Genomic DNA, 25,394 nt, shown 5'->3' on the forward strand with positions numbered 1-25,394 from the left:
GAAGAAAGTTGAGAGGTCGGGGAGGTCCCCAGAGCATTATAGAGTAGGGTGTTAGACTATGGACTTTAGTAGGATGTATGATTTATCTCTGATAGGAGTGCAACTGTTTTTACTCACAACACTTCCCATACCAAATGTGTGGGAGTTTTCCCCCAAGGCTCTGGAAGCCAACTAGGTGTCCTACAATTCAATTCAACTGTAACACTAACTAGCAGGAGTTAGCACAGACCACGCAGATTAAGGGCTCACTTCCACAAGACCACCGCCACTTCAGAAGCAAGTCCTGGTTCTTCTGTAATTCTGACTGACTCACTGTGGATCAGGGGTTCCCATAACCCCCTCCTCAAGTTTAATAATTTACTAGAATGCCTTCTAGAAGTAAGGAAAGCACTTTACTATTACTGGTAAAGGATACAACTCAGAATCAGCCAACAAAAGAAATGAATAGAGCAAGGTAAGGGGGCAGTCTCTCAGACCCTCTGGGCCCTGTCTGGGTGTGCCACTCTCCTAGCACAACTCCGGATTTTCCATACCTCACTGATTAGGGGTTTTTGTGGTAGTTCCACTAAGTAGGCATGATTGATTAAATCATTGGCTGTTGATAATTAACTCAACCTTCAGCTCCTCACCCCACTCTAGAGGTTGGGAAGTAGGGCTGAAACTTCCAGCCCTCTAATCACATGGTTGATTCCTCTGGCAAGCAGGCCCTCTCCTCAATCTATCTAGAGGCTCCCCCGCACCCCCCCACCTCACCCCCCCAAGAGTCATTCATTAGCATAAGCTCAGGTATGGTTGAGAAGGGTTTGTTCTGAGTGAGGAAGGACACTCCTCCTACTCCTAGCCAGGAAATTCCAAGAGTCTTAGAAGCTGTTCAGGAACCAGGGATGAAGACCAAATACAGCTTTTTAAACCACACTATCACAGGGACTGTTCATATGCCCCTGTGTGATTTGGGACATCATTTTTTAAGAATGATTCCGGTCCCATGGTAACAAGCAGAAACGGCATTCGGAAGTTGACTCCAGAGTCACGCATGGTTGTTAATGGGAGCTCAGTATTAATGAGGGAACTTCTCTCCCTCACAGTCTTGGGGAAGCATCAGTGTGTAGTTCTGAATGAAGACCTAGATTCTGACTTGGTCTAGATGAAACCAGAAGGCACTATACTTCAAACTCCACCTTTGTCTGAATGGCATTGTTCTCTATGTTTCCATCTCTAGATTTGTTCTCAGCTGAGGGTTAAGAGAAAACAGTGACACATCCCTGGAGTCATTCAAATTGTAATCATTCTTCAGTGCAGTGACTCAACCCATTAACACGAATAATGCTACTGAACAGCTACTGTAAAAACAAAACAAGTCCCAAAAAGCCACAGTAAAGTCAAGAAGTATTTTTCCACTTGATCTTTGGGAAACTTTCCCAAACAAATGAGTTCCTCCTTTATAATTAGTGCAGGAGAACGTAGATCAGATTTTGTTTCTAGGCCACAACCAATACACTGTTTGTTCAGGTTTCTTTTATCTCCTAAAACCCACATTCTTTGCAGGGAACTGGAACCCTGCCTTTTGAAAGAAGTTGGGCTCTGCTGGGCTGTCTAATTACATGAAAGCAGACACTTGTGCTTCAAGCCTAGGGCTTTTAGTGGCCTTGAATCATTGTGATGATAATGTAGGAAGAAGCAGAAATAGCAACAAGTTAATAACAAAAAAAAAAAAAAAAAACCAACAAACTTCTTTGAAACTTTTTTGCTACTGGGAGCTTTTTAGCTCAAGACTGTAACCGAGAAAGTTAAATCCTAGAGTTGCTTTAGAAGCAGGAGATGTTGTAATGTCTTTTGAGGACAATGGTTTGACACTATGGAGAGGTATCAAGTATAATTCTGACAAACTAGAAAGCATCATCTGACCACTCTGAGTATCTCTCCGGCTTAATCGGCTTGTATCAGTAGTGAGGCTTTGTCATGCAAAGTGTGCTCATTTAAATCAGAAGGATGTGCTGGAAAGCTGCTTTCACTTTTAGAGTTAAACTTTTTCCCTGTTCTGTGCCTCTTTGAAACTCTCTTGGTTTTAGGAGCTTCAAAGCAATTTTAAGAAAGGGAAGCTAACTTTTGAGAATATTATGGAAAAACTGCGAATCAAGTATTCTGAAATGTACACTCTAGTCCCTGCAGAGATTGAATCCCAGGTGGAAGAATGCAGAAAAGCTTTAGAAGACATAGATGAGAAGGTAATAATCGTTTGTACTAGTGTTATTATTTATGAGTTGAATGGATATAAAGAAAAGATCCTGTAATGTCACATTTCCTTTGCCCTTATTTTAGCAATGACTGTTTTTATAGAGTTTAGATAAGTGATAATTCTGTGTATTGAATACGGAGGTGAAATTGCTCTAAATAAAGTGACAGATAACAGAATTAGATAATGTGGTTATTTTTAATTGTCAAGATGCTTAGTTTTTCTTCTCTTACATTTAAAAGTAGAACAATAGATTAGCTTTTACTTGTTTCTTTTTTTTTTTAAACTGGAGAATCACTTTAAAATATTAGACAAGAATAATGTTTTGCTTCAGCACTTAGTCCCTGTGAATGTTTTAAAATTGCAACCAAGGACAATAAGAATATAAATTTCATAACTCATGAGGAATAGCATTTAACACACAGTATCTTTTTGATGGTGGCAACACAGTTCTCAGAACACACCTGCACAAATCTTTACCCCTGAATGGATGAATCTGAAGGTTGGAAGAAAGAATGGGAAATGTTTCATAGTACTGGAGACCCAGGAGTTTAGCAAGACAGATTTATTGAATTATAGAAAGAGCCCTTAACATCCAACAGAACAAAATTCTATTTGGTCCAGCTTGCACAGAAGGATTTTTGTATTGCTTTTGAAATCGGGAGTACCTCTAACTTAATAAAATAGATTTTAAATTCAAACACACACACGTGTTTCAAACTCAGTTAACTTCTTTGACAGATTTCTCAGAAAAATCTGACCCATGAAAAAACATGGAAGCTCCTAATACACATTTTTAACAAATTTTGTTGATTAACACACAAGAAAATCTGTTATGAGGTCCTTTCTCAAGAATCATGCACTATTGATTTTAAGAGAATACTGAAGGTTTTGAGAGCAACTAAATTTGTTTCCATGAATACTTGATGTGAAAATCGCTAACAGAATGAATAATCAAAATCAGTCTTAAATTTAGGGGTTGAAAATTTCAACAGTAACTTGTATATTGGTAACAAATAGCAACTGATTTTTATTGTTTGGTGTGTCTGAAAGATACAGGCCGACTCTGAACCATTTGATGTAATTCGAAGGGCTGCTTACTTTTCGTAAATCATGGACCTAAATTATATGCTTTTCTGCCAGGAGAATAACTGCCCCAAGTATCAGAAAACTTCACTTTATAGTAATTTGTTACATAGTAATAGAAAGCTATTACAGCAATTTAAAAACCAACAAAGAATTTTTTCCCTAAAAATCTCAACTGCATTATTATCTGTGGAATAAAAACATTTTATAAATGTATCAACATCCTGAAATGTTAAAAAGAGCCTGGGACTCCAGAGTCTCGTGACTCTGGGCTTCTCAGGACAAGTTTTAACTGCTACCTTGATACAGGCAGGATAACCACCTGCATTGAAAGGTTTTAGTCTCCATGGGTATACAGGTATAGTGGTTTTTAAAAGGGTTAAAGGGTTATACATAAGCATAAAGTATTATTTGGTTATTTAGTGGCTGCAAGGGGAAAGCCTTATCAGCATAGCCTTAAAAAAAAAAACCAAAAACAAGAACAAGAACTAAGCAGGTATTTGAAAAATGATACATTCAACATTCATCTGTCATCTTTCCTAGCCCAAGTTATTTTCTTAGGAAAATCATCCAGATAAAAAAATTACAGTGTTCAACGGCTTGATTTCTGATTGCTGTGAACACACTAGAAACATTGACACAGAGAAAAACTAAGCTTTGTGCATCCTCAAGAAAGAGCGAATTTTAGAAGGTTATTTCCCCCAAATCAGTACTACAGTGGGAATTACATTTTTTTAAGTCAGCTTGAGAATAAGTTAGGTTATATTGAAAACCGGTCTATGCAGAGGTCTTTCTCATAAAATGAGAGACTGTATAAGAAATAATTTATCTCCCTTGAGTTTTTTCATATCATTTGCTCTGCTGGGGTATGTCTTAGTACGCTCAGTTTTGACCAACTCAGCACAGATCTGTAGTATATGCTGTGGGTTACATTCAACAAATTTTTGTTTGTTGATTTTCTTAGATTGGATTTAAAAGGTCAAGTCGGCAGAGCCACCATTTTCTAGTCTGCTGATCTACCTCTCATTAACATATTAACTAGCATGGTTTGGGATGCTCCCCCCCAAGCTTTTAAAAAGATTTTTGTGAATAAAATCACCTAACGATATGACTATTCCTTTTATCACCTGAACCTGTGACTACATATTGAAGACATTTGTAAGCCAGATGTGTCTTTCTTTCATTGTAACAGATCAGCAATGAAGTGTTGAAAAGTTCACCCTCCTATACAATGAGTAGGAAGATAGACGAAATTAACAATGGGCTTCACAATGTTGAAAAGATGTTGCAGCAGAAAAGCAAAAATATTGAGAAAGCTCAAGAAATTCAAAAGGTAACTTCATCCTTTAATTTCCCTCAGCATTTGGTGTTCCTCCTTTTCCTCAGTCCTCAGGGTGTGGATTTAAGAACTGTTCTCAGTTGTTGTTTTTGGGGCGGGGGGGGGCTGAGAGAGGGAGAGAGAAAGACTTCTAGGCAGGCTCCATGCCAGGTGCAGAGCCTCACAAGCCTTGAGATCATGACCTGAGTTGAAACCAAGAGGTGGACACAACCGACTGAGCTACCCAGGCGCCTCAAGAACTGTTATTTTTTCCATGGTGAGAATGTGCCTGAACCACTGAGAGCCTACAATTAGGAACTAGCCTTTTCACAAGTAAAGGAGAGTAAGGACCTTATCCTGGGACGACTGATAATTAAAAATATTGTATATAAATATCAAATATAGGAAACAAAGCTAACATCTTTTCTGTGTTCAAGCATTTCTCGGAGTCTTTTTTTCCCTAATGTGGATTAACATGGGAAATATAACACAGAACATTGCTGAGACATATTTGATTAAAAAATATATTTCAGTAGGATTTGAAAAGAATTGACAGCTTTTCTTTAGACTACGAAGGGAAATGGGAAAACAGAAATTCCAAATTTATTTCCCTTGTAAAATATCTTAGGAAATCAAGTGTTAGGTAAAACTGTACAGAAGACTAATTTTCTACCATTAACTTCCTAGTAAACTTCTGCATGTGGAAAGGGTTCTTATTCTAATCTACATTTTAAGGAAGTATTCTATGTGAATGGAGACTTTTAAAAATAGGTCAGACTGCCTCACCATTGGACAAAATCTTGATTCTTAATAAGTAGAGGAACCTAATTTAACCAGTCCTATTTTTCCTATTTCTGAAAATTCAGTTCTTAAGCAAATATTAAGTAAGAATTAAATATTTTACCTTTGAGAGGTCCTCTGACCGTACAAGTCCAGGCTTGAATGCAGTCTGTTGGTTTCTTTTTTTTTTTTTTTTAAAGATTTTATTTATTTATTTGACAGAAAGAGATCACAAGTAGACAGACAGGCAGAGAGAAAGAGAGGGAGGCAGGCTCCCCGCCAAGCAGAGAGCCAGATGCGGGACTCGATCCCAGGACCCTGAGATCATGACCCGAGCTGAAGGCAGCGGCTTAACCCACTGAGCCACCCAGGTGCCCCAGTCTGTTGGTTTCTTGAGCCAAAAGCAGTCGATAGAATCTTTTGCCACTGCATTAATCCTAAGTCAAAACAGATATTTTCCTTTTGTTTTATATTTATAATTTTTTTTAAAGTAGGCTCCATGCCCAGTGTGGGTCTTGAACTCAAGACCCTGACATTAAGACGTGAGCTAAAACCAGCTGAGCCACCCACACACCCCTGTCTTTATACTTAATAAAATTGTATTAGATTAAACACACACATATACATACATATATACGTGTGTGTGTGTGTATACGTGTGTGTGTGTGTGTGTGTGTGTGTGTGTGTATTCTAAAAAGATTTGGGTATAACATAATGTTACCTCATCACTCCTGAAAGAGTAGGGTTATATTGTCCTTGTTTGGTGTCACTTGTCTCTGGAAATATCCCGGTCTTTCTGCACCCTTGCAGCTAAGTCTGTATCTGAAACAGAAAACAATTAGACTGAGAGATCTCAGAAAAGGTGTTTTTCAATTTAGGTCACAAGTGGTTTCTGGGTATAAATGAAATAGTGTGCCTGTAATGTTTTGGTAGCATTCACAAGTGCAAATACAGTGCAAAAACTGGGAATTAACACAGTGAGTTGCAACCTCTGCATTCCAAGTGACTTACGGTTTCCTTCTCCAGAAAATGTGGGATGAGCTAGATCTCTGGCATTGCAAGCTAAATGAGCTGGATTCTGAAGTGCAGGACATTGTTGAACAGGATCCAGGACAGGCTCAAGAATGGATGGATAACTTGATGATTCCTTTCCAGCAGTATCAGCAAGTCTCACAGAGAGCGGAATCTAGAACCTCACAGTTAAATAAGGTATGACAGTAACACGTGGTAACGATCCTTAGCTTACCGTGATATTGAGAAGGCTTTGAAACAAAATGAAAAGAGATATTCAGAGGCAGCCGGTTTCCCTTGAATTGCCAGTTTTAGGTTCTGAAGCTAGAGCCACACGACAGGTTCAGGTGGGCACTGGGAGGAGAGCTTTAACTGCTGACACTGGCAGGAAGTCTGACTGGACAGGAGGAAGCAGGTTTCCGGAAGTCGGGCTGCAGCAGGAGTCCAGGCTGAGCACTGGGCTTCCTGGCAGGTCATGGGCATTTCCGACAGGCCATCTCAGGAGTCCCTGGGAGGAGCCAGCCACAAGATAGAATGTTACTCAGGAACAAGACACTGTCTCCTGCCTTTCCAGATAGGGGTCATGGTGGAGGAGTTGTATGTGTGATCTAGCAAGAACAAGGCAGCAGGACTTACTAGTCCCAGAGGCACTGGGATATTAGAGGACAAAGCCCTGTACGGAGGACAAAACTCAAATCCAGTTTTGAGAATGAAGCATCAAATGGGAACCAGACTAGTTGCAAGGCCACCTGGAAACAGTTACGAGACCCGTAGCATTGGGTAGAACTTCTTAAGTCCTTTCTACCTGTGGTCAGGATTCTTCATCTTCAAAGTTGGGAAGGTAAACCTGGAGAGGGTGGGCAAGTCCCCCCAGGATAACAAAGTCTTTGTTTGAGGCTCATTTGGCTCAAGTAGAAGGTGTCAGACTCCTTGCTGCGGCCTCTCTTTCACAGGCCACAATTAAGATGGAGGAATATCACGACCTTTTGAGGAGTACGGAGGCTTGGATAGAAAACACCAGCCATCTGTTGGCCAGTCCTACTGACTATGATTCTTCAAAGGGGCTGAGTCAGCATGCCAGCACCCTTCAGGTAAGGAATTTCAGTGTTCCTGAGGGTCCTAGAATCTGCATAATGATTTCATGGTCTAGTTGACTACCACAGTGCTTAGAAAAAACCCTTCTTTCCCAGAAAACCACCTTATCTTCAACCATGCCAGAAGAAAGGCAGAAGGAAGCCTGGGAGAGTGGCAGGCTTCCTTGGCAGTGGCAGAAATTTTGGAGACGGGATCTAGTTCTTTCTGTCCTGATAACTACTGCATGACTTTTTGGGTAATCTACTGTTTTCCTCTGTGGTTTCCCCCGTCTGTGAAGGAAGAATGTTGGAGTGATTAGTATTGATGGTATTGGTCAACAGAATTCTACGATGGCTCCCAGTATTGCTGTCCCCTGATGCACACAGTTGTATAATCCCGTCCTGCCGAGTGCGGGCAGGGATAGGAAAGTATGTGATCAATTAGCCACTCTTAATTAGGTTACAGTGTATGGCTAAGGTAATGGGTTAGTCACTCCCAGGAATACTTGATTAGTCATGGTTATATGATTATAAGATTCCCTGAGAACACACCGCAGAGTTCTACAGCTGACTTGATGAAGTCAGCTGCGATGTTAGGGGAGGGTCATGGGGCTGGGACCCCTGGGCAGCCTTCAGAAGCTGAAAGTGACCCCCTGCCCCAGTCAGTAGCCAGCAGGAAAACCGAGATCTCAGCCTTATGGCTGAATTCTCCCAACAACCTGAGTGAACTTGGAAGAGAAACCTCCGTTCCAAATGGCACCTTGATAGCAGCCTTGTGATAGCCTCTGATAACCAAGGACCCTTCTGAGCTATGCCTGTACTCTCGAGCCATGGAAACTAGGAGAGAGTACATTTGTTTTAAGCCATGAGTTTGTGGTAATTAGTTACACAGCATTAGAAAACGAATTCATAGTTCCTTCTGGTTATAGCATGCCGTGATTCCAAATGTTCTGTCCTTTTTGGTGCCCGATGTCTCCATGCTAGCTTACAGAGACAAAACAAATGAGAGTATTTTCTTATTCGGGGCCATGACTGCAAGAGATCTTCCAGATGCCAAGTATTAGCTTAAGTTGTACTGTGAAGGCATCGTTCCTTCTCTTTCATATTATTCAACCCCAAGAAAGGGTCTCTTAGGAAAAGGTTATTCTGTCACAATTTTTAGAATAACCAGACCTCAGCGTTGATCCAGCTCCTTGTTCTATCTTTAGACTAGCACGATATGTTCCGAGGGAACAGCTGACTTTGTACCTCCCTGATGTGTGAGACTTGTTGGACCACGTGATAACAGTTGTAAAGATGCTGCCTTTCAGCCATCCGTTTGTTTCTCCCCCTTGGCCTGTGATTTCTGCCCTCACCTCTCAGGCTGGCTTTTCACGTCCCCATAGCAAGTCCTCTTTTATTTTAAATTGCCTGTATTTTTCGTCATTTTCAAGGAGTTTGCAAAGACAGAAGAGAGGAATTAATACTCTTTTCCTCAGATGCTTGTTCTGAGTTAAAAAAATTTTTTTTTCAGCGTGAACTCAAGGGGTGCCTGGGTGGCTCAGTCAGCTCCGCATCTGCCCTCCGCTAAGGTCGTGATCTCAGGGTCTTGGGATCAAGTCCCACATCAGGCTCCCTGCTCAGTGGGGAGCCTGGTTCTTCCTCTCCATCTGCTGTTCCTCCTGCTTATGCTCTCTCACTCTCTGTCAGATAAATGAATGGAACCTTTAAAAAAAGTGAACTCAGGCAAAAGCATCTATACTGTTGCTATCTTCAGTTGACACAGATGTAATGTATGGAAGTATCTCTTAAACTGTTTAGGACATCCTAATTTGCTGGTCTTAACCTTATGAAGTAGAACTGAATGGAACTCTAGTTTATGAGCTAGAAGAAGTAGGCACAAGGGGAGGTTGGTTTACCTCAGAATCATCCTCATAAATCCTACAATGGGAAATAAGTCTCAAACAACTAGTTATATGTGAAATTCCCATTTTTCCCTATTTTGAAAATAGTTGTCCTATTTTTATGATATTCTTTTCTATTTTTCTAGTATTCTGGTATTCTAGTCAGGCATCGATTTTTTTTTTTTTTTTTAACAGATTTTATTGATTTGTCAGAGCACGAGCGTAGCAGGCACAGGCACATGGGCAGGGGGTCGGGGAGGGATAGGCCAGAGGGAGAAGCAGACTCCCTGCTGAGCAAAGAGCCCAATGTGGGACTCGATCCCAAGACCCTGGGATCATGACTCGAGTCAGAGGCAAACACTTAACTGAGCCACCCAGGCGTCCCAAGCTTTGTCTTTTAATTGCACTATAACCTTCTACCTGGATTGTATTTAAAATAGGTTTTTATAACCCAAAGATGATTCTAGAAAGACTGCTGTTGTAAAAAATTGTTGAAACATCATTTGTCATTGTAAAAATAGAAAACTTGTTTTTAAATACATTTCGTCAAGGTATAATTTACATATACTAAAATACACCGTATATATGTATATGTATGTACATACATATGTATATATTTTTATAGTAAACTCTACCCAGTGTGGGGCTTGAACTCTTGACCCCACAATTAAGAGTTGCATGCGCTACCAACTAAGCCCACCATGTGTGCTAAAATACACCTGTTTTAAGTGTGTAACTAGATGACTTTTGATGAAGGTATACATCTGTGTAACTACCACCACCATCAATATAAAGGACATCTCCATCACCCCAAAACGTTTCCTCTGTCTCCTCTTCTGTCTTTAGCTCTATGAATCACTCACTCTTTGTTTTCTGTTAATATAGTTTGTCCTTTTCCATGGGGTCCTATAAATAGAATCATGTGGTATATACCTTTCATACCTGACTTTGTTTATTTGGCATAATGTTTTCAAGATTCATTCAGCTTAATGTTTATAGATAGTTTATTCTTTTGGTAGGTGAGTAGTGTCCCATTTAGGGAAATGTGCAATATGTTTATCCTTTCACCAGTTAATGGACATTTGGCTTGTTTCAAGTTTTGGGCTGTGCTAGGCTAGCAGCTTAGAACAATAAACATTGATTATCTCCATTTCTGTGGGTCAGGAATTCAGGCATGGCTTTGCTGAGTGCCTCTGGCTCAAGGTCTCTTGTAAGAATGCAGTCAAGCCTCAGTTTGGGTGAGGGAAAAGACAGGATGCACTTCCAAGGTCATTCACTTGGCCATTGGCAGGCCTCAAAACATGCACTTCCATGGCCCTCCCCGCAAGGCTGCCTCATGGCATGGTAGCTAACTTTACTAACTGTGAGCAGTCTAAAGAGGGAAAGCCTCCAGGATAGAAGCAGTCTTTTTATAACCTAATCTTGGAAGTGACATCTCAGTATGTAAATCAGTAAAGCCAATAGTAAATAAGCTGGTGAATCAGTAAGCCCAGTCTCCATTCAAAGGAGCTGATTATAAGGGAATGAGTATCAGGAGATGGGGATCTGGGGGTCCACTTAGAAGCTGCCTGTCACAGGCTACTGTAGCAAAGCTGCTGTGAATGTTCATATACAGATCTTTGTGTGCATGTATGTCTTCATGTCACATCATTTGGTAAATACCTAGGAGTATGTTTGCTGACTTTTATGGTAAGTATTTAACTGAATGAGAAACTGTCAGATTGTTTTCTACGATGGCTGGACCATTTTCAACCCCCTGGCCATGTGAGGGTTTTTTTGTGTTGTTTTTTTTTTAAGATTTTATTTATTTATTTGACAGAGATCACAAGTAGGCAGAGAGGCAGGCGGGGGCAGGTGGTGGGGGGGAAGCACGCTCCCTACTGAGCAGAGAGCCTGATGTGGGGCTCGATCCCAGGACCCTGAGATCTTGACCTGAGCCGAAGGCAGAGGTCTTAACCCACTGAGCCACCCAGGTGCCCCTGGCCATGTGAGTTCTAATTGCTCCATATTCTCATCTATACTTAATATTATCTGTCTTTCAAATTTTAGCCATTCTAGTGGTACGTGGTGGTATCTTCTGGGGTGGTTTAAATGGCCTTTCTTTATGACTCACTACTTATTTATGTAATTTACTTGTGTGTTTGTCATTTGTACACTTCCTTTGTGATATGTCTGTTGAATTTTTTAATTGGCCTGTTTGTCTTTCTGTTATTGAATTGTAAGTGTTATTTATTAAAATACTCTAAAAACCAGTCCTTTATCAGATACATGATTTACAGATATCCTCCTGGTCTGTGGCTTGCCTTTTCGTTCTCTCAGTCGTGTCTTTCAGAGAGCCAGTATTAGTGATTTGATGGAGTCAAGTTCATCAGTATTTTTCTTTTATGGCTTAGCCTTCTGTGTTGTATCTAAGGAATCTGTACCTAACCCAAGGTCACAAGAGCCTCCTCCTGTCTTTTCTTCTAGAAATCTTATAGCTTTACTTCTTAGATCAATTTCAGGTTTATTTTTGAATATGGTATGAAGGTTCATTTTTTTTCTTTGGGAATATATTGAGTGTTCACTATTTGTTGAAAAGACTCACCATTGCCTTACTTCAGTGCCTTATTTAAAATCAGCTGTCTTGGGCACCTGGGTGGCTCAGTCGTTAAGCACCTGCCTTCAGCTCAGGTCATGGTCCCAGGGTGCTGGGATCGAGGCCCACATCGGGCTCCCTGCTCAGCGGGAAGCCTGCTTCTCCCTCTCCCACTCGCCCTGCTTGTGTTCCCTCTCTCTGTGTGTCTCTCTCTGTCAAATAAATAAAAATCTTCCCCAAAAAAATAATTAAAAAAAAACATCAGCTGCCTTGTTGAAAATCAGTGTGGGTCTAATTCTCGGCTCTCTCATCTGTTCTGCTGTGTGTCCTTTCACTGATGTGACACAGTCCGGATTATTGTAGCTTTATAATAAATCTTGAAACCCAGTCACATAAATTCTACAGCTAGCTCTTTCTCAAATTTGTTTTGGCTAATCTGGGTCTTTTGTGGTTCCATGTACATTTTGGAATCAGCTTATCAATATACACAGGCCTATTGGAATTTTGAATGGATTGCATTAAATCTGTTAATCAGTTTGACAAGAATTGGCATCTTAACCATATTGACTGTTCCAGTCCAGGAACTTGATGTATCTTTTTATTTTGGTCTTCTTTAATTTTTCCCAGCAGTGTTTCATAATCTTCAGTGTACAGGTGTTACACATAAATTGTTGAATTTATCCCTAAGTATTTTTTGTCTTGATGCTGTTATAAATAGTATTATTGGTTAAAAAAAAAAAAAAAGCATTGGCTTTAAGGTTTGTTTTCCATAAAGTGTTCTTCTAGTATTTTGAATTTGAACAATGTAAAGTTCTGAATAACCTCATAAGTTTTAGAGACATATGACTAGAATTCTCATTGAATTAAGTTAATGTTTTTTCTCATACCATATTATGTTTTATGGAATTACCTGAAGACTACATGAACAGATTGAACATTTGCAGTTGGATACTGAGATAGATATTTTGGTGAAATGTTAGGTTTGGAAGTTAATACATTTAAAAAAAAATTTTTTTTAAGATTTTATTTATTCATTTGACAGAACAAGAGAGCACAAGCAGGGGGAGAGGCAGAAGGAGAGGGAGAAGCAGGCTCCCCACTGAGCTAGGAGCCCGATGCGGGGCTCGATCCCAGGACCCTGGGATCATGACTGCAACTGAAGACAGACACTTAGTGACTAAGCCACCCAGCCACCTCAAAAGTTAATATATTTTAATTGTTAAAAGGAAACAGAAATTATAAAGAGGAATGCCTAAGAAATTATAAAAATGGAGGTTTTTCGGGGCGCCTGGGTGGCTCAGTGGGTTAAGCCGCTGCCTTCGGCTCAGATCATGATCTCAGGGTCCTGGGATCGAGTCCCGCATCGGGCTCTCTGCTCAGCGGAGGGCCTGCTTCCTCCTCTCTCTCTCTCTGCCTGCCTCTCTGCCTACTTGTGATCTCTCTCTGTGAAATAAATAAATAAAATCTTAAAAAAAAAAAATGGAGGTTTTTCACTTCCATTTAGTTGTATTAGCTAGTTCTCCTTTGGTGCCCAAGTTATTAGGGTCAACTCGATGGTACAGAAGTCAGTAGCATCGTGTGGGAGGGCCTGAGGAGATCACTGGCACCAGGACTGGCAAGCCACAGGATTGCCTCTTCATTTCCTATACCCACTTCGTTTACCTATTTCTCTCAAATTCATGTTCCCCAAATTATTAGTCCAGCCAATGAGAGAGAGCCTGAATGGCTTCCTTGGCCCCAATTTCAAATTAGCGTTCCTACTTCTGTTACCAACGGCTGTAGGAGCAGGGTTACATAGTCTAAAGTAGCTGCTGGAAGCCCACCAGAATGGGGTAGATGCTCTTAGGTCACGCAGTGTTGGTGGAGTACCCAGGTGGCTCAGTTGGTTGAGCGTCTGACTCTTGATTTCAGCTGAGATCGTGATCTCAGGGTTGTGAGATGGAGCCCCACATTGGGCTTCATGCTGGGCATGGAGCCTGCTGGAGATTCTCTCTCTCTCTCTTCCTTTCCCTGCTTGTGCTCTCTATGTCTGTCTCTAAAAAAGATAAGAAGAAGAATTAATAATAAAATAGTGAATCTTTTAAAAAATACATAAAAATAAAAAAATAAAGTCACCCAGTGCTGTTGAGAATGTAGAGCATTTAGTGTTCTATTATGAAATGATACGAATAGGTGTTTGAAATACTGAGACAAATTTAAAATTTCTCTAATTCACATTTTTTCTTCCTAAAGTATAATTGACACACATTGTATGAGTTTCTGGTGCACAATGTAATTTGATATTTACATCATCATACATAGTTACAGAATTTTCTTTGATTTAAATTTTAATCAACTTGTTTCAGTATCCTGATGTTCTCTCTTTTTTCCTTTGTTTCCATTGTGTAGATGGCTTTGGAAGATTCAGAACAGAAACACAATCTTTTGCATTCAATTTTCACGGATCTAGAAGACTTGTCAATAATTTTTGAAACTGATGATTTAGCACAGTCTGTACAAGAGTTAAGTCGTCAAGTAGCAGCTTTACAACAAAAAATCATGGAAAGCCTTCCACAGATTCAGAGGGTGGCTGATGTAAGTTGGCACTTTAAAAATGTTATTTCTTATTTTTTTTTTTAAAGATTTTATTTATTTATTTGACAGAGAGAGATCACAAGTAGATGGAGAGGCAGGCAGAGAGAGAGAGAGAGAGGGAAGCAGGCTCCCTGCTGAGCAGAGAGCCCGATGCGGGCCTCGATCCCAGGACCCTGAGATCATGACCTGAGCCGAAGGCAGCGGCTTAACCCACTGAGCCACCCAGGCGCCCTGTTATTTCTTATTTTTAATTTATATTTCATTTAGTAAATTAGAGTTATACTGGTAATCAACTCCTAATTATATGGAGACATTGATCTGGTACATTTTTCACTTATGTTTTTCTTTTTCTTTCTTTTTTTTTTTTTTTTTAAGAATTTATTTATTGGGGCGCCTGGGTGGCTCAGTGGGTTAAGCCTCTGCCTTCGGCTCAGGTCATGATCTCGGGGTCCTGGGATCGAGTCCTGCATCAGGCTCTCTGCTTGGCAGGGAGCCTGCTTCCTCCTCCTCCTCTCTTTCTGCCTACTTGTGATCTTTCTTTTCAAATAAATAAATAAAATTTTAAAAAAAGAATTTATTTATTGTAGAGAGGGTGAGCAAGTGGGGGAAGGGGGAGCAGAGGGAGAGGCAGAGAATCTCAAGGAGACTCCCTGCTAAGCCAGGAGCCTGATGCCGGGCTTGATCTCACAACTCTGAGATCGTGACCTGACCCAAAAGCAGGAGCCAGATGCTTAGCTGACTGAGCCACCTAGGTGCCCCTATGTTCTTATTTCTTGAATTATATTTTACTTTAATTTGCAGCCCATGGTTCAAACCCCATTCTCAGTCCAGAAATGGTCTATTTAAAGGAAAGAATCCTGATCAGATATGCTCACTCTTTTTTCTTTGTCAGAGAGGTGATATTGTTGATATAAAAGCCCAGATTAGCAAAGAGGGAGATAACCTCCCACGTCTTTATTCACCAGTAGCAAATATTTACTAAGGGGGAGCCACAGGATTTTTAAATAATTTTATTTATTTTAGCTTGAGATGCGTGAGGCATTTATTGAAGGATGAAGTCGCATAGCAGAGGCAGATACAATTAGTCTTAATTATTTATTTTTTGTTTCTCAGTTACATTCCCTGTGCCACACTTACGTAACTTCAGGGAATGATAATCGTTAAACATTCTTGGTTATTGAAGCTTATTTCAAGGGTTTTAAATGCTTTGACAATTTTTGATAGAAATTATGCTAAGAGATACTGTATGCTTTTTTATATATTTTTCAATATAAGATGGAAAAATTATTCCAACATAATTTAACTTCATTTCATAACTTGGAGATATCACTACAAAGTTGCTATACTCATTGTTTCATTTGCTTATAAAGTTACGTTTATCTGATATTAAATGGCTTAAACTGCTGTGATTTTGAAATCCTCAACCTGATTCTATGTAGTGTTTAAATCCTATCCCCTTTTGTTACTAGCTATACCTTTTGGTGGCTACAGTCTCTGCATTGAGCTCTTTTTTTTTTTTTTAAGATTTTATTTATGTATTAGAGAGAGAGAGAGAGAGAGAGAGAAAGCACAAACTGGGATTAGAGGGAGAGGGAACAGATTGCCCACTGAGCCGGGAGCATGATGTGGGACTCGATCCTAGGACCCTGGGATCATGACCTGAGCTGAAGGCAGACACTTCGACACTAAAGGCTGAGCTACCTAGGCACCCCTCTGCACTGAGCTCTTTATTTATTTATTTTTTTTTAGATTTTATTTATTTATTTGACAGACAGAGATCACAAGCACGCAGAAAGGCAGACAGAGAGAGAGAGAGGGAAGCAGGTTTCCTGCTGAGCAAAGAGCCCTATGCGAGGCTCGATCCCCAGGACCCTGAGATCATGACCTGAGCTGAAGGCAGAGGCTTTAACCCACTGAGCCACCCAGGCGCCCCATGCATTGAGCTCTTTAAGTAAAGGTCTGAAGGCCTTCTTACAGTGCAAGTAGACGTTAGTATGTAGGGTTTGTAGCCTGTATTCATCCATTATGGTTTTATAGCATGTATTCTTCCGTGCATGGGGTTTGTAGCCCGTGAGTAGCTTTACAGCACACACTGCAGCATTTTCACTGTGAGGTTCTTGGCTAAGTCCTAGAGGTTGACATTGATGAGAGAGTAACTACTAGACAAATGATCTGTTGTTTAAATTAATCTTGAGGATGTTATAAAGTAATTTAGTGACTCTGTATGACAAGAGTTCATTAGGGGTTTGGCAAGAAAATCCTGCCGATATTCCCAGCTCCTTTTGTGTGTGTTTTCCAAGGGTGACTTTATCATTTTACATAAATGATATAATTTTTTGAAATGTTAGACCCACTTGTAATTGTTTAAGCACATTCCAAAGATAAACCTAAAGAGTGTGTAGGTATTGAGAATTTACTTAAAAATTGATTCAGGGGTGCCTGGCTGGCTCAGTTGGAAGAGCATGCAACTTTTGATCTCAGGGTCATGAGTTTGAACCCCACACTGCCTGTAGAAATTACTAAAAATACAAATAATGTTTAAAAAAATGGACTCGGGCTCTTGGGTGACTTACTTAAGTGTCTGCCTTTGGCTCAGGTCATGATCCCAGGGTCCTGGGATCAAGTCCTGCATCAGGGTCTCTCTCTCTCTGCCTCTGCCTCCCTCTCTCTGTTTCTCATGAACAAATAAAATCTTAAAAAAAAAAAAAAATTGACTCAGATGCATAATACTTTTCTTCTCATAGTGTAATTGAAAATTGGCCTTAAGAGAAGTTTTATCTCAAGAAGGTATAAGCAGTGCTTTATAGTTTGACATGCTCTTAATAGAATGACATTTTTATTGAAAGCAGTCAACATGTATGTACACGTTACTAGTTTTTTGTTTTGTTTTGTTTTGTTTTAATTCTAGGATAGTTAACGTACAGTGTTACATTAGTTTCAGGCATTCAGTATAATCATTCAGCAGTTCTGCATGTTGCTCAGGGCTCATCACAATAAGTACACTTTTAATCCTCTTCACCAATTTCCCCCATTGCCCACCCACCTTTCCTATGGTCCATCAGTTCTCTATGGTTAAGAATCTGTTTTTTGGGGGCACCTGGGTGGCTCAGTGGGTTAAAGCCTCTGCCTTCGGCTCAGGTCATGATCCCAGGGTCCTGGGATCGAGCCCCGCATCGGGCTCTCTGCCCAGCAGGGAGCCTGCTTCCCTTCCTCTCTCTGCCTGCCTCTCTGCCTACTTGTGATCTGTCAAATAAATAAATAAAATCTTAAAAAAAAAAAAAAAGAATCTGTTTTTTGGTTTGTCTCTTTTTCCTCCTCTGTTCATTTGTTTTGTTTCCTGAATTCCACATATAAGTGAAGTCATACGGTATTTGTCTTTTCTCTGACTGACTTCACTTAGCATTATACTTTCTAGATCCATCCATCTTGTTGCAAATGGCAAGATTTCATTCTTTTTAATGGCTGAGTAATACTCCATTTCTCTCTCTCTCTCTCTCTCACTCACACACACACACACACACACACACACACACACCCCACATCCCACATCTTCTTTATGCACTCATCTGTCGATGGTCACTTGGGCTGCTTCCATAATTTGTCTATTACAAATAATGCTGCAATAAACATAGGGTACTATATCTCTTCAGATTAGCGTGTTTGTATTCTTTACCAGTAGTGGAATTACTGGATCATTTTTTTTTTCTGTTCTACTCTATTCTCTTCTTAGAGTAGAATAGAATTCTGTTCTATTTTTAAGTTTTTGAGGGTCGTCCATACTGTTTACCACAGTGACTGCACCAGTTTGCATTCCCCCCCAACAGCACACATTTCTTTTTTCTCCACATCCTTGCCATCACTTGTTTCTTGTGTTTTTTATTTTAGCCATTCTGACAGGTGTGAGGAGATTTCTCACTGTGGTTTTGATTTGCATTTCCCTGATGATGTTGAGCATCTTTTCATGTGTCTGTTGGCCATCTGGATGTCATCTTTGCTGAAATGCTTGTTCACATCTTCTTCCCATTTTTAATTGGATTACTTGGATTTTTTGGTGTTGAACTGTATAAGTTCTTTATATATTTTGGGTACTAACCCTTTATTGGATATGTCGTTTGCACATATCATCTCCTGTTCCATAGAATGCCTTTTAGTTTTCTTGATTGTTTCTTTTGCTCTGCAGAAGCTTTTTGTTTTTATGTAGACTGAGTGGTTTACTTTTGCTTTTGTTTCCTTTGCCTCAGGAGACAAAGCTAGAGAGATGTTATGGCCAATGTTAAAGAAGTAAGGGCCTTGTGCTCCTCTAGGATTTTTATGATTTCAGGTCTTACAGTTAGGTCTTTAATCCATTTTAATTTATTTTTGTGTATGGTGTAAGAAAGTGGTCCAGTTTCATTCTTTTCCAGATAGCTGTCCAGTTTTCCCAACACCATTTGTTGGAGATAGACTTGGTTAATTTTTAAGAGGTACAAGTGACAAACATTTTTGGTTAAATAGAATAGAATACATAGCAGTAAATTGTGTTTTATATATTATTAACATTACAATATATACTGCATGAGAGTTTTTGTTTCTGAAATTCTAGGACGTGGTGGCTATTGAAACTGAAGTAAAATCAGTAGAGAAAAAAGTTTCAAAAATCAAAGCTGTCCTCTTATCAAAAGAAATATTTGATTTTTCACCAGAAGAACATCTTAAGCATGGAGAGGTAAGGAAGCATGGATCATTATTAAAAACATTTTCTCGTAATAATTATATTTATTTTTGAATATGTAATAATGCAATATGATAAAAAGTACTTAGTCTTGCTAGAGTAATACCAAAATAAAGTTGGGAAATAGATAGGAATGACAATAAATACCATGTTTTAAATCATGCAGTACTGTCTGTAAAAAGGTAATTTTCCTGTAAGTTTTTTTGTTGTTTTCATTTAATTTCTTCTGAAAACTTCAAAGTTTGGGAATTTTGCCTTAACATCAAATCCCAGTGCTTAATCGTTCAAGAGCTTGAGCCTCTAAGTCAAGAGAACCAGGTTCTAGACCCAAGTGCATGCTTACAGGCTATGTGACTTGAAGCAATTAGTTAACATTTCTTGGGTTCTCTTCCATATCTGCACATTGGTATTGTGGTGTTTGTACTGGACAGTTACGGTGTATACAGAGCCCCAGCACAGGATCTGGAACATATTAAACAGCATACAGACAGTGATGCCCTCTCAGCCTAGCAGTTAGGAGCCTGTGCTTTGGAATCAGGTCACCTGGGCTCTAATCCCAGCCCTGCCTCTTACAGTCTAACCTCCAGGATCTTCTAACTTCTGTGTACTCAGTTTCCTTACTGTGACATGGAACTTCTGATACCTGCCTCCCAGGATTATATAAATCCAAGTCTTGTTGGAGCGTATGTCAGTCAAGCAAAATATTATTATATTTTTGGGACTTTGGAAATTTGGCAGTACCGTTCAATTCAAGTATTTTTTTAAGCGCCTCCTGTGGGAGGCCCCATGCTAGGCTCAGGTGCTCTGAATGTCAAAGACAGCACTTGTCCTTGCACAGCTCACTCCTCTGCAGAGAAGGAATGGAGAAGGGAAGAGAAGGAAGGCTGGGGTGGTTCAAACACAGAACCTAGCCCTGGCAGGTTACTCTTGCCCCAGGCCTTCTTTCCTGAGACCTTCAGCTATCTGGTCTCAAGTGATCTGAGAATTCTTTTGAGTCTGAGACACGGAAATGCTTTAAAAATGAAAACTATAGATTAAAGACTAAATCATACAGTATTTTCATTTTGTACATACTTATCAGAGGCCATTTCTTTTCATTGATGTATCATGCTTATCTGATGCAATTAAGGTCATACTTGAAAACATCCGTCCGGTGAAGAAAGCCATTGCTGAACTCATGTCTTACCAAATGGAACTGCGGAGGCCCCAGACAGGAATGAAACCTCTACCTGTGTTTCAGCGAACAAACCAGCTTTTACAGGATATTAAACTGTTGGACAATGTGACTCGGGAACAAAACGAACTATTAAGGGTGAGCCATTATGATGATGACAGCCAACTTACTGGCTGAAAATGTGTGGCAAAAGATGGTTTTGTTTTCAGTTTTAATGGTTGGGTCGGTGAGATTCTTATGACCCCAAGATGCCGCCTTTGTTGATTCCTTTCTGTTCTCTTCCAGTATTATTATCCAGGAGGAGGCATATGATAAAAGAGAGTATCTTACTGCTCAAATTCTCAGTTCTTACTCTTGTTCGGTCAGAGGCACTAAAGCATAATTACGATCTGTTTGATTCTATCCTACAGTTATTGAAGACCTCCACAAGTAAATACTGTGGGGAGAGATTTGAACCTGAGCAGTATATTTGCAATTTCATGAGACGCTTACAGTAGCCAGCACCACAATAACCTCTCTATACATCTCAGTTCCTTTTCTATTAATCATCTCATTTTACTCTCTAACATATGATACAGATAGAGGAGGCACCTTGCCTGCCTTATTTTTCCATATAAGGGGACAAAAGTCAGAAGGTTAGATGATTTGCTGAAAGACCACGGAGTTAACTTGTGTCCAGATCCATTTGTGTGCAAATAAGACAGGAATTTGAGTTTCTAGTCTCCTGGTATCATTCATTCTCCATATCAGGGTCTCTTCCTTGTAAGTGGTGACATCTTTCAGCCTCTCCCCAGAAAGTTGGTTTTTTGGGCGTTTTTTGTTTTGTGTTTTATTTTATTTATTTATTTTTTAATTCTTATGTTTTGACTGATCTCCAGGCCCAGGTCAGGAATAATTATTAGATAGAAATTACATTTTTCTTTGGTTTGCTTTACTAGATTAGTAACCACTTTCACAAGAACAGAAAGTTGCTGAAAGAGCCTTAAATTCCACAGATTTTTCAACTCCATTGGTAGATCCCACCCTACTCTCCCAACCACCCACTGGCTTTTCCTGATTAGATGGGCTGGAAAAGGAGGAGAAAAGGTTTCTTTCTCTTTTTCCCCTACTTCCAGCCGCCACCTGATTATAGGGAGAAAGCTGCTCTTTGTCCCTCTTCAGTTTCATTCCTATTTAGCTGGCTACTCTGTGTTCTCCTAAGATTTGAAGATACTGTAACCTCTGGTTTGAGTCTTAACTCATAGAATCTCTCTGTCCTGGCTACTGACCAGCCAATGTCATTTCCTAACAACCACAGGGAGAAAAAAAATCAGGTGCTCTCTGTACTGCTTTTTAATATGATAAAGAGAAGAAAACAAAGAGATACAAAATTTGATCTATTCTTTTTACACTTTTTTTCTGCTTTTTTGGTTTCCTGGTCAGGAAAAGAAAATAACAGTTGTAACTATGCTTTTAAGTGGCTTCTTCATAGGATGAGAAGAGTGGAAATAGAAGAGGAAATTATATTTTGTGTCAAGTTAGGTCTCAAACTGTGCTGCTAAAATTTTCCATTGTTATTGTGTAGGTGGAAATACATCTCATGTATTTCAAAATTAAGTAAGCCAGTGGTAATGAAAATCATTAGAATATGGTACATTTCTTTTTATTTCTATTTTGGATATTGTAAGTGCCCTCATTGTGGAAAACAAGACAAATTACTTGGGGGGTGGGTGGGTAATAGGATGTAGCTTGTTATTGAGGGCTGGGGATCAGGTGTGTACAGTGAACATATTTAGTTATTTCTAGCCTACAGCTAAAATTCTGATTAAATATTAAAGAAAATACAAGGAAGAATTCTACACTGGCCAGGAACTTTGAAGTTTTAAAAGGCGTTTTGCTTCATTGTGTAGCGTACCAAGGAAATAGCTGTCTTTTATCGTTCTATCATACTTGGAACATACAGTTTAGTACACAGATAGGTTTTGAGCCTCACTACTTCTTGACACTAGATTTGGTGTGTTGTTCTGGTTAACTTTGCCATTTCCTCCTACAAACTCAGACTGCCCTTGAACCCTCAACCTCTTACTCATAAAATGCACATCACTAATCCCAAGGTGCTGCCAGCTGAGGACATGGTTCAGTGGGAAAATTCATCATCTCTCAGATCACATGCCGTTTCCACTCCGAATTAGTAATGTCACCTTTCTGTGTGGAAAGCATCACATGGAGCAGGCATTAAAAGAGCCTGTATTTTCATAAAACTTGGCAACTTCCTGTTAACGTGCCATAAAATGCTTCCCAGAATAAGCCCACTAAACCGGAAATACTTAAGAACAAAAGCGTGTCTTACTATGCTTGTACTCCAAGCGCTGCTCAAGGTGTCCCGGCATCCAGTAGAGCAAGAAAGTCAGGCACCAGCTCTATTTCTCTCCGTATTTAGGCTACCATTTTCTCTTGCAAACAGTGTGGGTGTGTATTTGTTGTAATTGATTGAAACTTGTGGTGGGGATGGACGTTGAAAGTAATCCATGAATCTAGTCTTAGATTATGACAGATTCTTCTTTTGGGGGGCTTATTTTATAGATCGTCATAAAACAGACTGATGAATGCAATGAAGACATAAAAAATTTGAAGCAGATCTTAAATAATTATTCAGCTGAGTTCTCCCATGAATGTGTATCACCAGACCAAGCTGCCAACCTGACAGAAGTACAGGTATGTCTCTTTCATTTATTTGCCCTGCAGTTCATTCTGTAATCACTCACCAAGCCATTGGTGTCTAGAATCTGCCTTGGGATGGTATGATGTGTTTCTTCCTTCTCTCTTCCAATTGAAGGTACATTATGTGTAAATTCACTTTCCATTCCTGTTTCATAAAAGAGGTGCATTTGGGTCTGAATTTGCTCTGCTACTGAAGAAGCTGGTGTAACACAGGATATTTGAACAACCTGACTTTCCATCTCATTTTTTGAGATGGGGGCCAGGCAGGGTAGGTGGGCTGGGCTTTTTGTAGGTAAAGACCCTGAGCCCTGTTGTAATGAAGACATATACTAAGTAGTATTTCCATATGCCATAATTAGCAACATCCTGTGGACCCAGTTATAGTGGTGTTCATATTGACTCTCTACTGCTAGGCTTTTTTTTTTAATTTAGTCTTTATTTTTGAATTAATGTTTCTATAACAAAAAACCTGAGTGTGTGCCAAGCGTTGTAAAGAGCCGCGTTTATCCTACTATCGAGCTGATTGGGCAGGCGAATGCTATGGTATTCCAAACCAGGTTGTGACACTTGCTAGCTGTGAGGTCTAAAGCGAATTACCAACAGAGGGGCCGAAGGGGACACACCTATTAGGTGTGGACTCAGTAAGGCAGACTCAGCATTAAAGACTCAGTATGGTAAATCTGTTAAATTTCCCATTACATTAAAAAATACGAGGACCCCAAAGAGCTTTGGTTTATGTGAATCATATCTACTGATAGAGAAAGAAATGAAAACTCAAACATGTAAAAATAATTTAATTTATTTAAAAATAAAAATAACCCATTACATATTGATAGAAATAACATATTTTTATGGGAGAAGTTACAGTTTCCAAAAGAATATGTGGTGAGAGGAGTGACTTCATTTTACATTTTTGCAAATCTCAAATGTCTGGCTTGGTAGAAGACAGCTAGGTTCTCGTCTGCTTCTGCATTCCGTCTGTTGAAGTATGTAGTTGTGTTTGAAGTATATGAAAACAACCCAGCCTCTCAACAACATGTACTTGGAAAAGAAAGGAATATTTTAATAACCCTTCTGAATAATTGTAGAGATTCTTTGAAACTAAACTCCAACCAGTGGAAGTTACTCCCAGTTTTGTCGTTAAATGGAATCCAAAGCCATGTCATTGAACTTTCATGCCCTTGGATTAAGGTTCATTGGCCTGTTTGTATTTTGAATGGATCTTCTAACCGTGCATGGTTTTATGACATCATGCTTGATCGTGTGGAAAATTTTGTTTGGCCAGTTACACAGATCCTCCAAATATGTCAACCTTTCAGTAGTTGATATTTAAAAAATTCACATTTGCTCATATTAACATTTACCTTTTCAGAAAACTCTGTTGTGTTTTCTGCAAAACTAAGTGTTAGTATTAACAAGTGTGAATCTGATGGACCGAGTGTCCAGTGAAGCTAAGTTGTCCTATGAGGGAGCTTATAAACCCTTGCCAGGTCATTTGGCAACACAGCCAGGATGGGGAGGAGCTGTACCATCCCAGACATTCACTCCTGGCTCTGCACACCGAATAGCATAGAACACTCATCACCCCCTTACACCAAATGATGCAAGCTCCTGGGGGCAGGCAGCAGCCTCAGATGGCTCACAGCGATGCAAATGCTCTTTCTGCACAGGGAGATATCGAAGGTATGGAAAAGCAGATTCTGAGTTTGAACCAGAAGAAAGAGAACCTGCTGGTGGACCTGAAGGCAGCCATACTATCCCTTCACCAGCATTTACAGCAAGACCAACCAGCATTAGAACAAGAAATGCCGTCAAGTGGAGCATCAGAGGAGGAGGGAGTGGCTGAGAGGGATTCTGAGTGGAAGGTGGGTAGGACTTCAGGCTAATGTTGGTCCCACTCCCCCACAGGAGTGCTGAATCGGTGTTATTTGTCCCCTGAAAAGCCTGTGGCATCTAGGGTGATGGCCTACGGGAATTTTTTTTTTTTTTAAGATTTTTATTTATTTATTTATTTGACAAACAGAGATCACAAGTAGGCAGAGACGCAGGCAGAGAGAGAGGAGGAAGCAGGCTCCATGCTGAGCAGAGAGCCCGACACAGGGCTCAATCCCAGGACCCTGGGATCGTGACCTGAGCTGAAGGCAGAGGCTTTAACCCACTAAGCCACCCAGGCACCCCTGGCCTATGGGAATTTTAAAAGTGGAACTATTTGCCTGAGATTGTTCACTAGGGAATATAAATCCTCTGGCTGAGTCTGTTCTGAACTCAACCTGGAA

At 40.0% G+C, this 25,394-nt stretch overlaps 1 protein-coding gene across 10 annotated transcripts in view; it reads left to right on the forward strand.

Annotated features, from left to right (window-relative positions):
• SYNE2 (spectrin repeat containing nuclear envelope protein 2) overlaps nucleotides 1-25,394 on the forward strand; it is a 338,449-nt gene that overhangs the window by 203,354 nt on the left and 109,701 nt on the right. For all 10 annotated transcript variants that reach the window (XM_047738768.1, XM_047738772.1, XM_047738776.1 and 7 more), the window contains exons 54-62: nucleotides 2,070-2,225; nucleotides 4,512-4,652; nucleotides 6,444-6,626; nucleotides 7,382-7,519; nucleotides 14,348-14,533; nucleotides 19,116-19,238; nucleotides 20,374-20,556; nucleotides 22,981-23,112; nucleotides 24,789-24,983. In XM_047738768.1, coding sequence (XP_047594724.1) covers nucleotides 2,070-2,225; nucleotides 4,512-4,652; nucleotides 6,444-6,626; nucleotides 7,382-7,519; nucleotides 14,348-14,533; nucleotides 19,116-19,238; nucleotides 20,374-20,556; nucleotides 22,981-23,112; nucleotides 24,789-24,983 — 1,437 coding nt within the window. The remainder of the gene's footprint in view (nucleotides 1-2,069; nucleotides 2,226-4,511; nucleotides 4,653-6,443; nucleotides 6,627-7,381; nucleotides 7,520-14,347; nucleotides 14,534-19,115; nucleotides 19,239-20,373; nucleotides 20,557-22,980; nucleotides 23,113-24,788; nucleotides 24,984-25,394) is intronic.

This window comes from Lutra lutra, chromosome 7 (assembly GCF_902655055.1).
Source record: "Lutra lutra chromosome 7, mLutLut1.2, whole genome shotgun sequence".
NCBI lineage: Eukaryota > Metazoa > Chordata > Mammalia > Carnivora > Mustelidae > Lutra > Lutra lutra.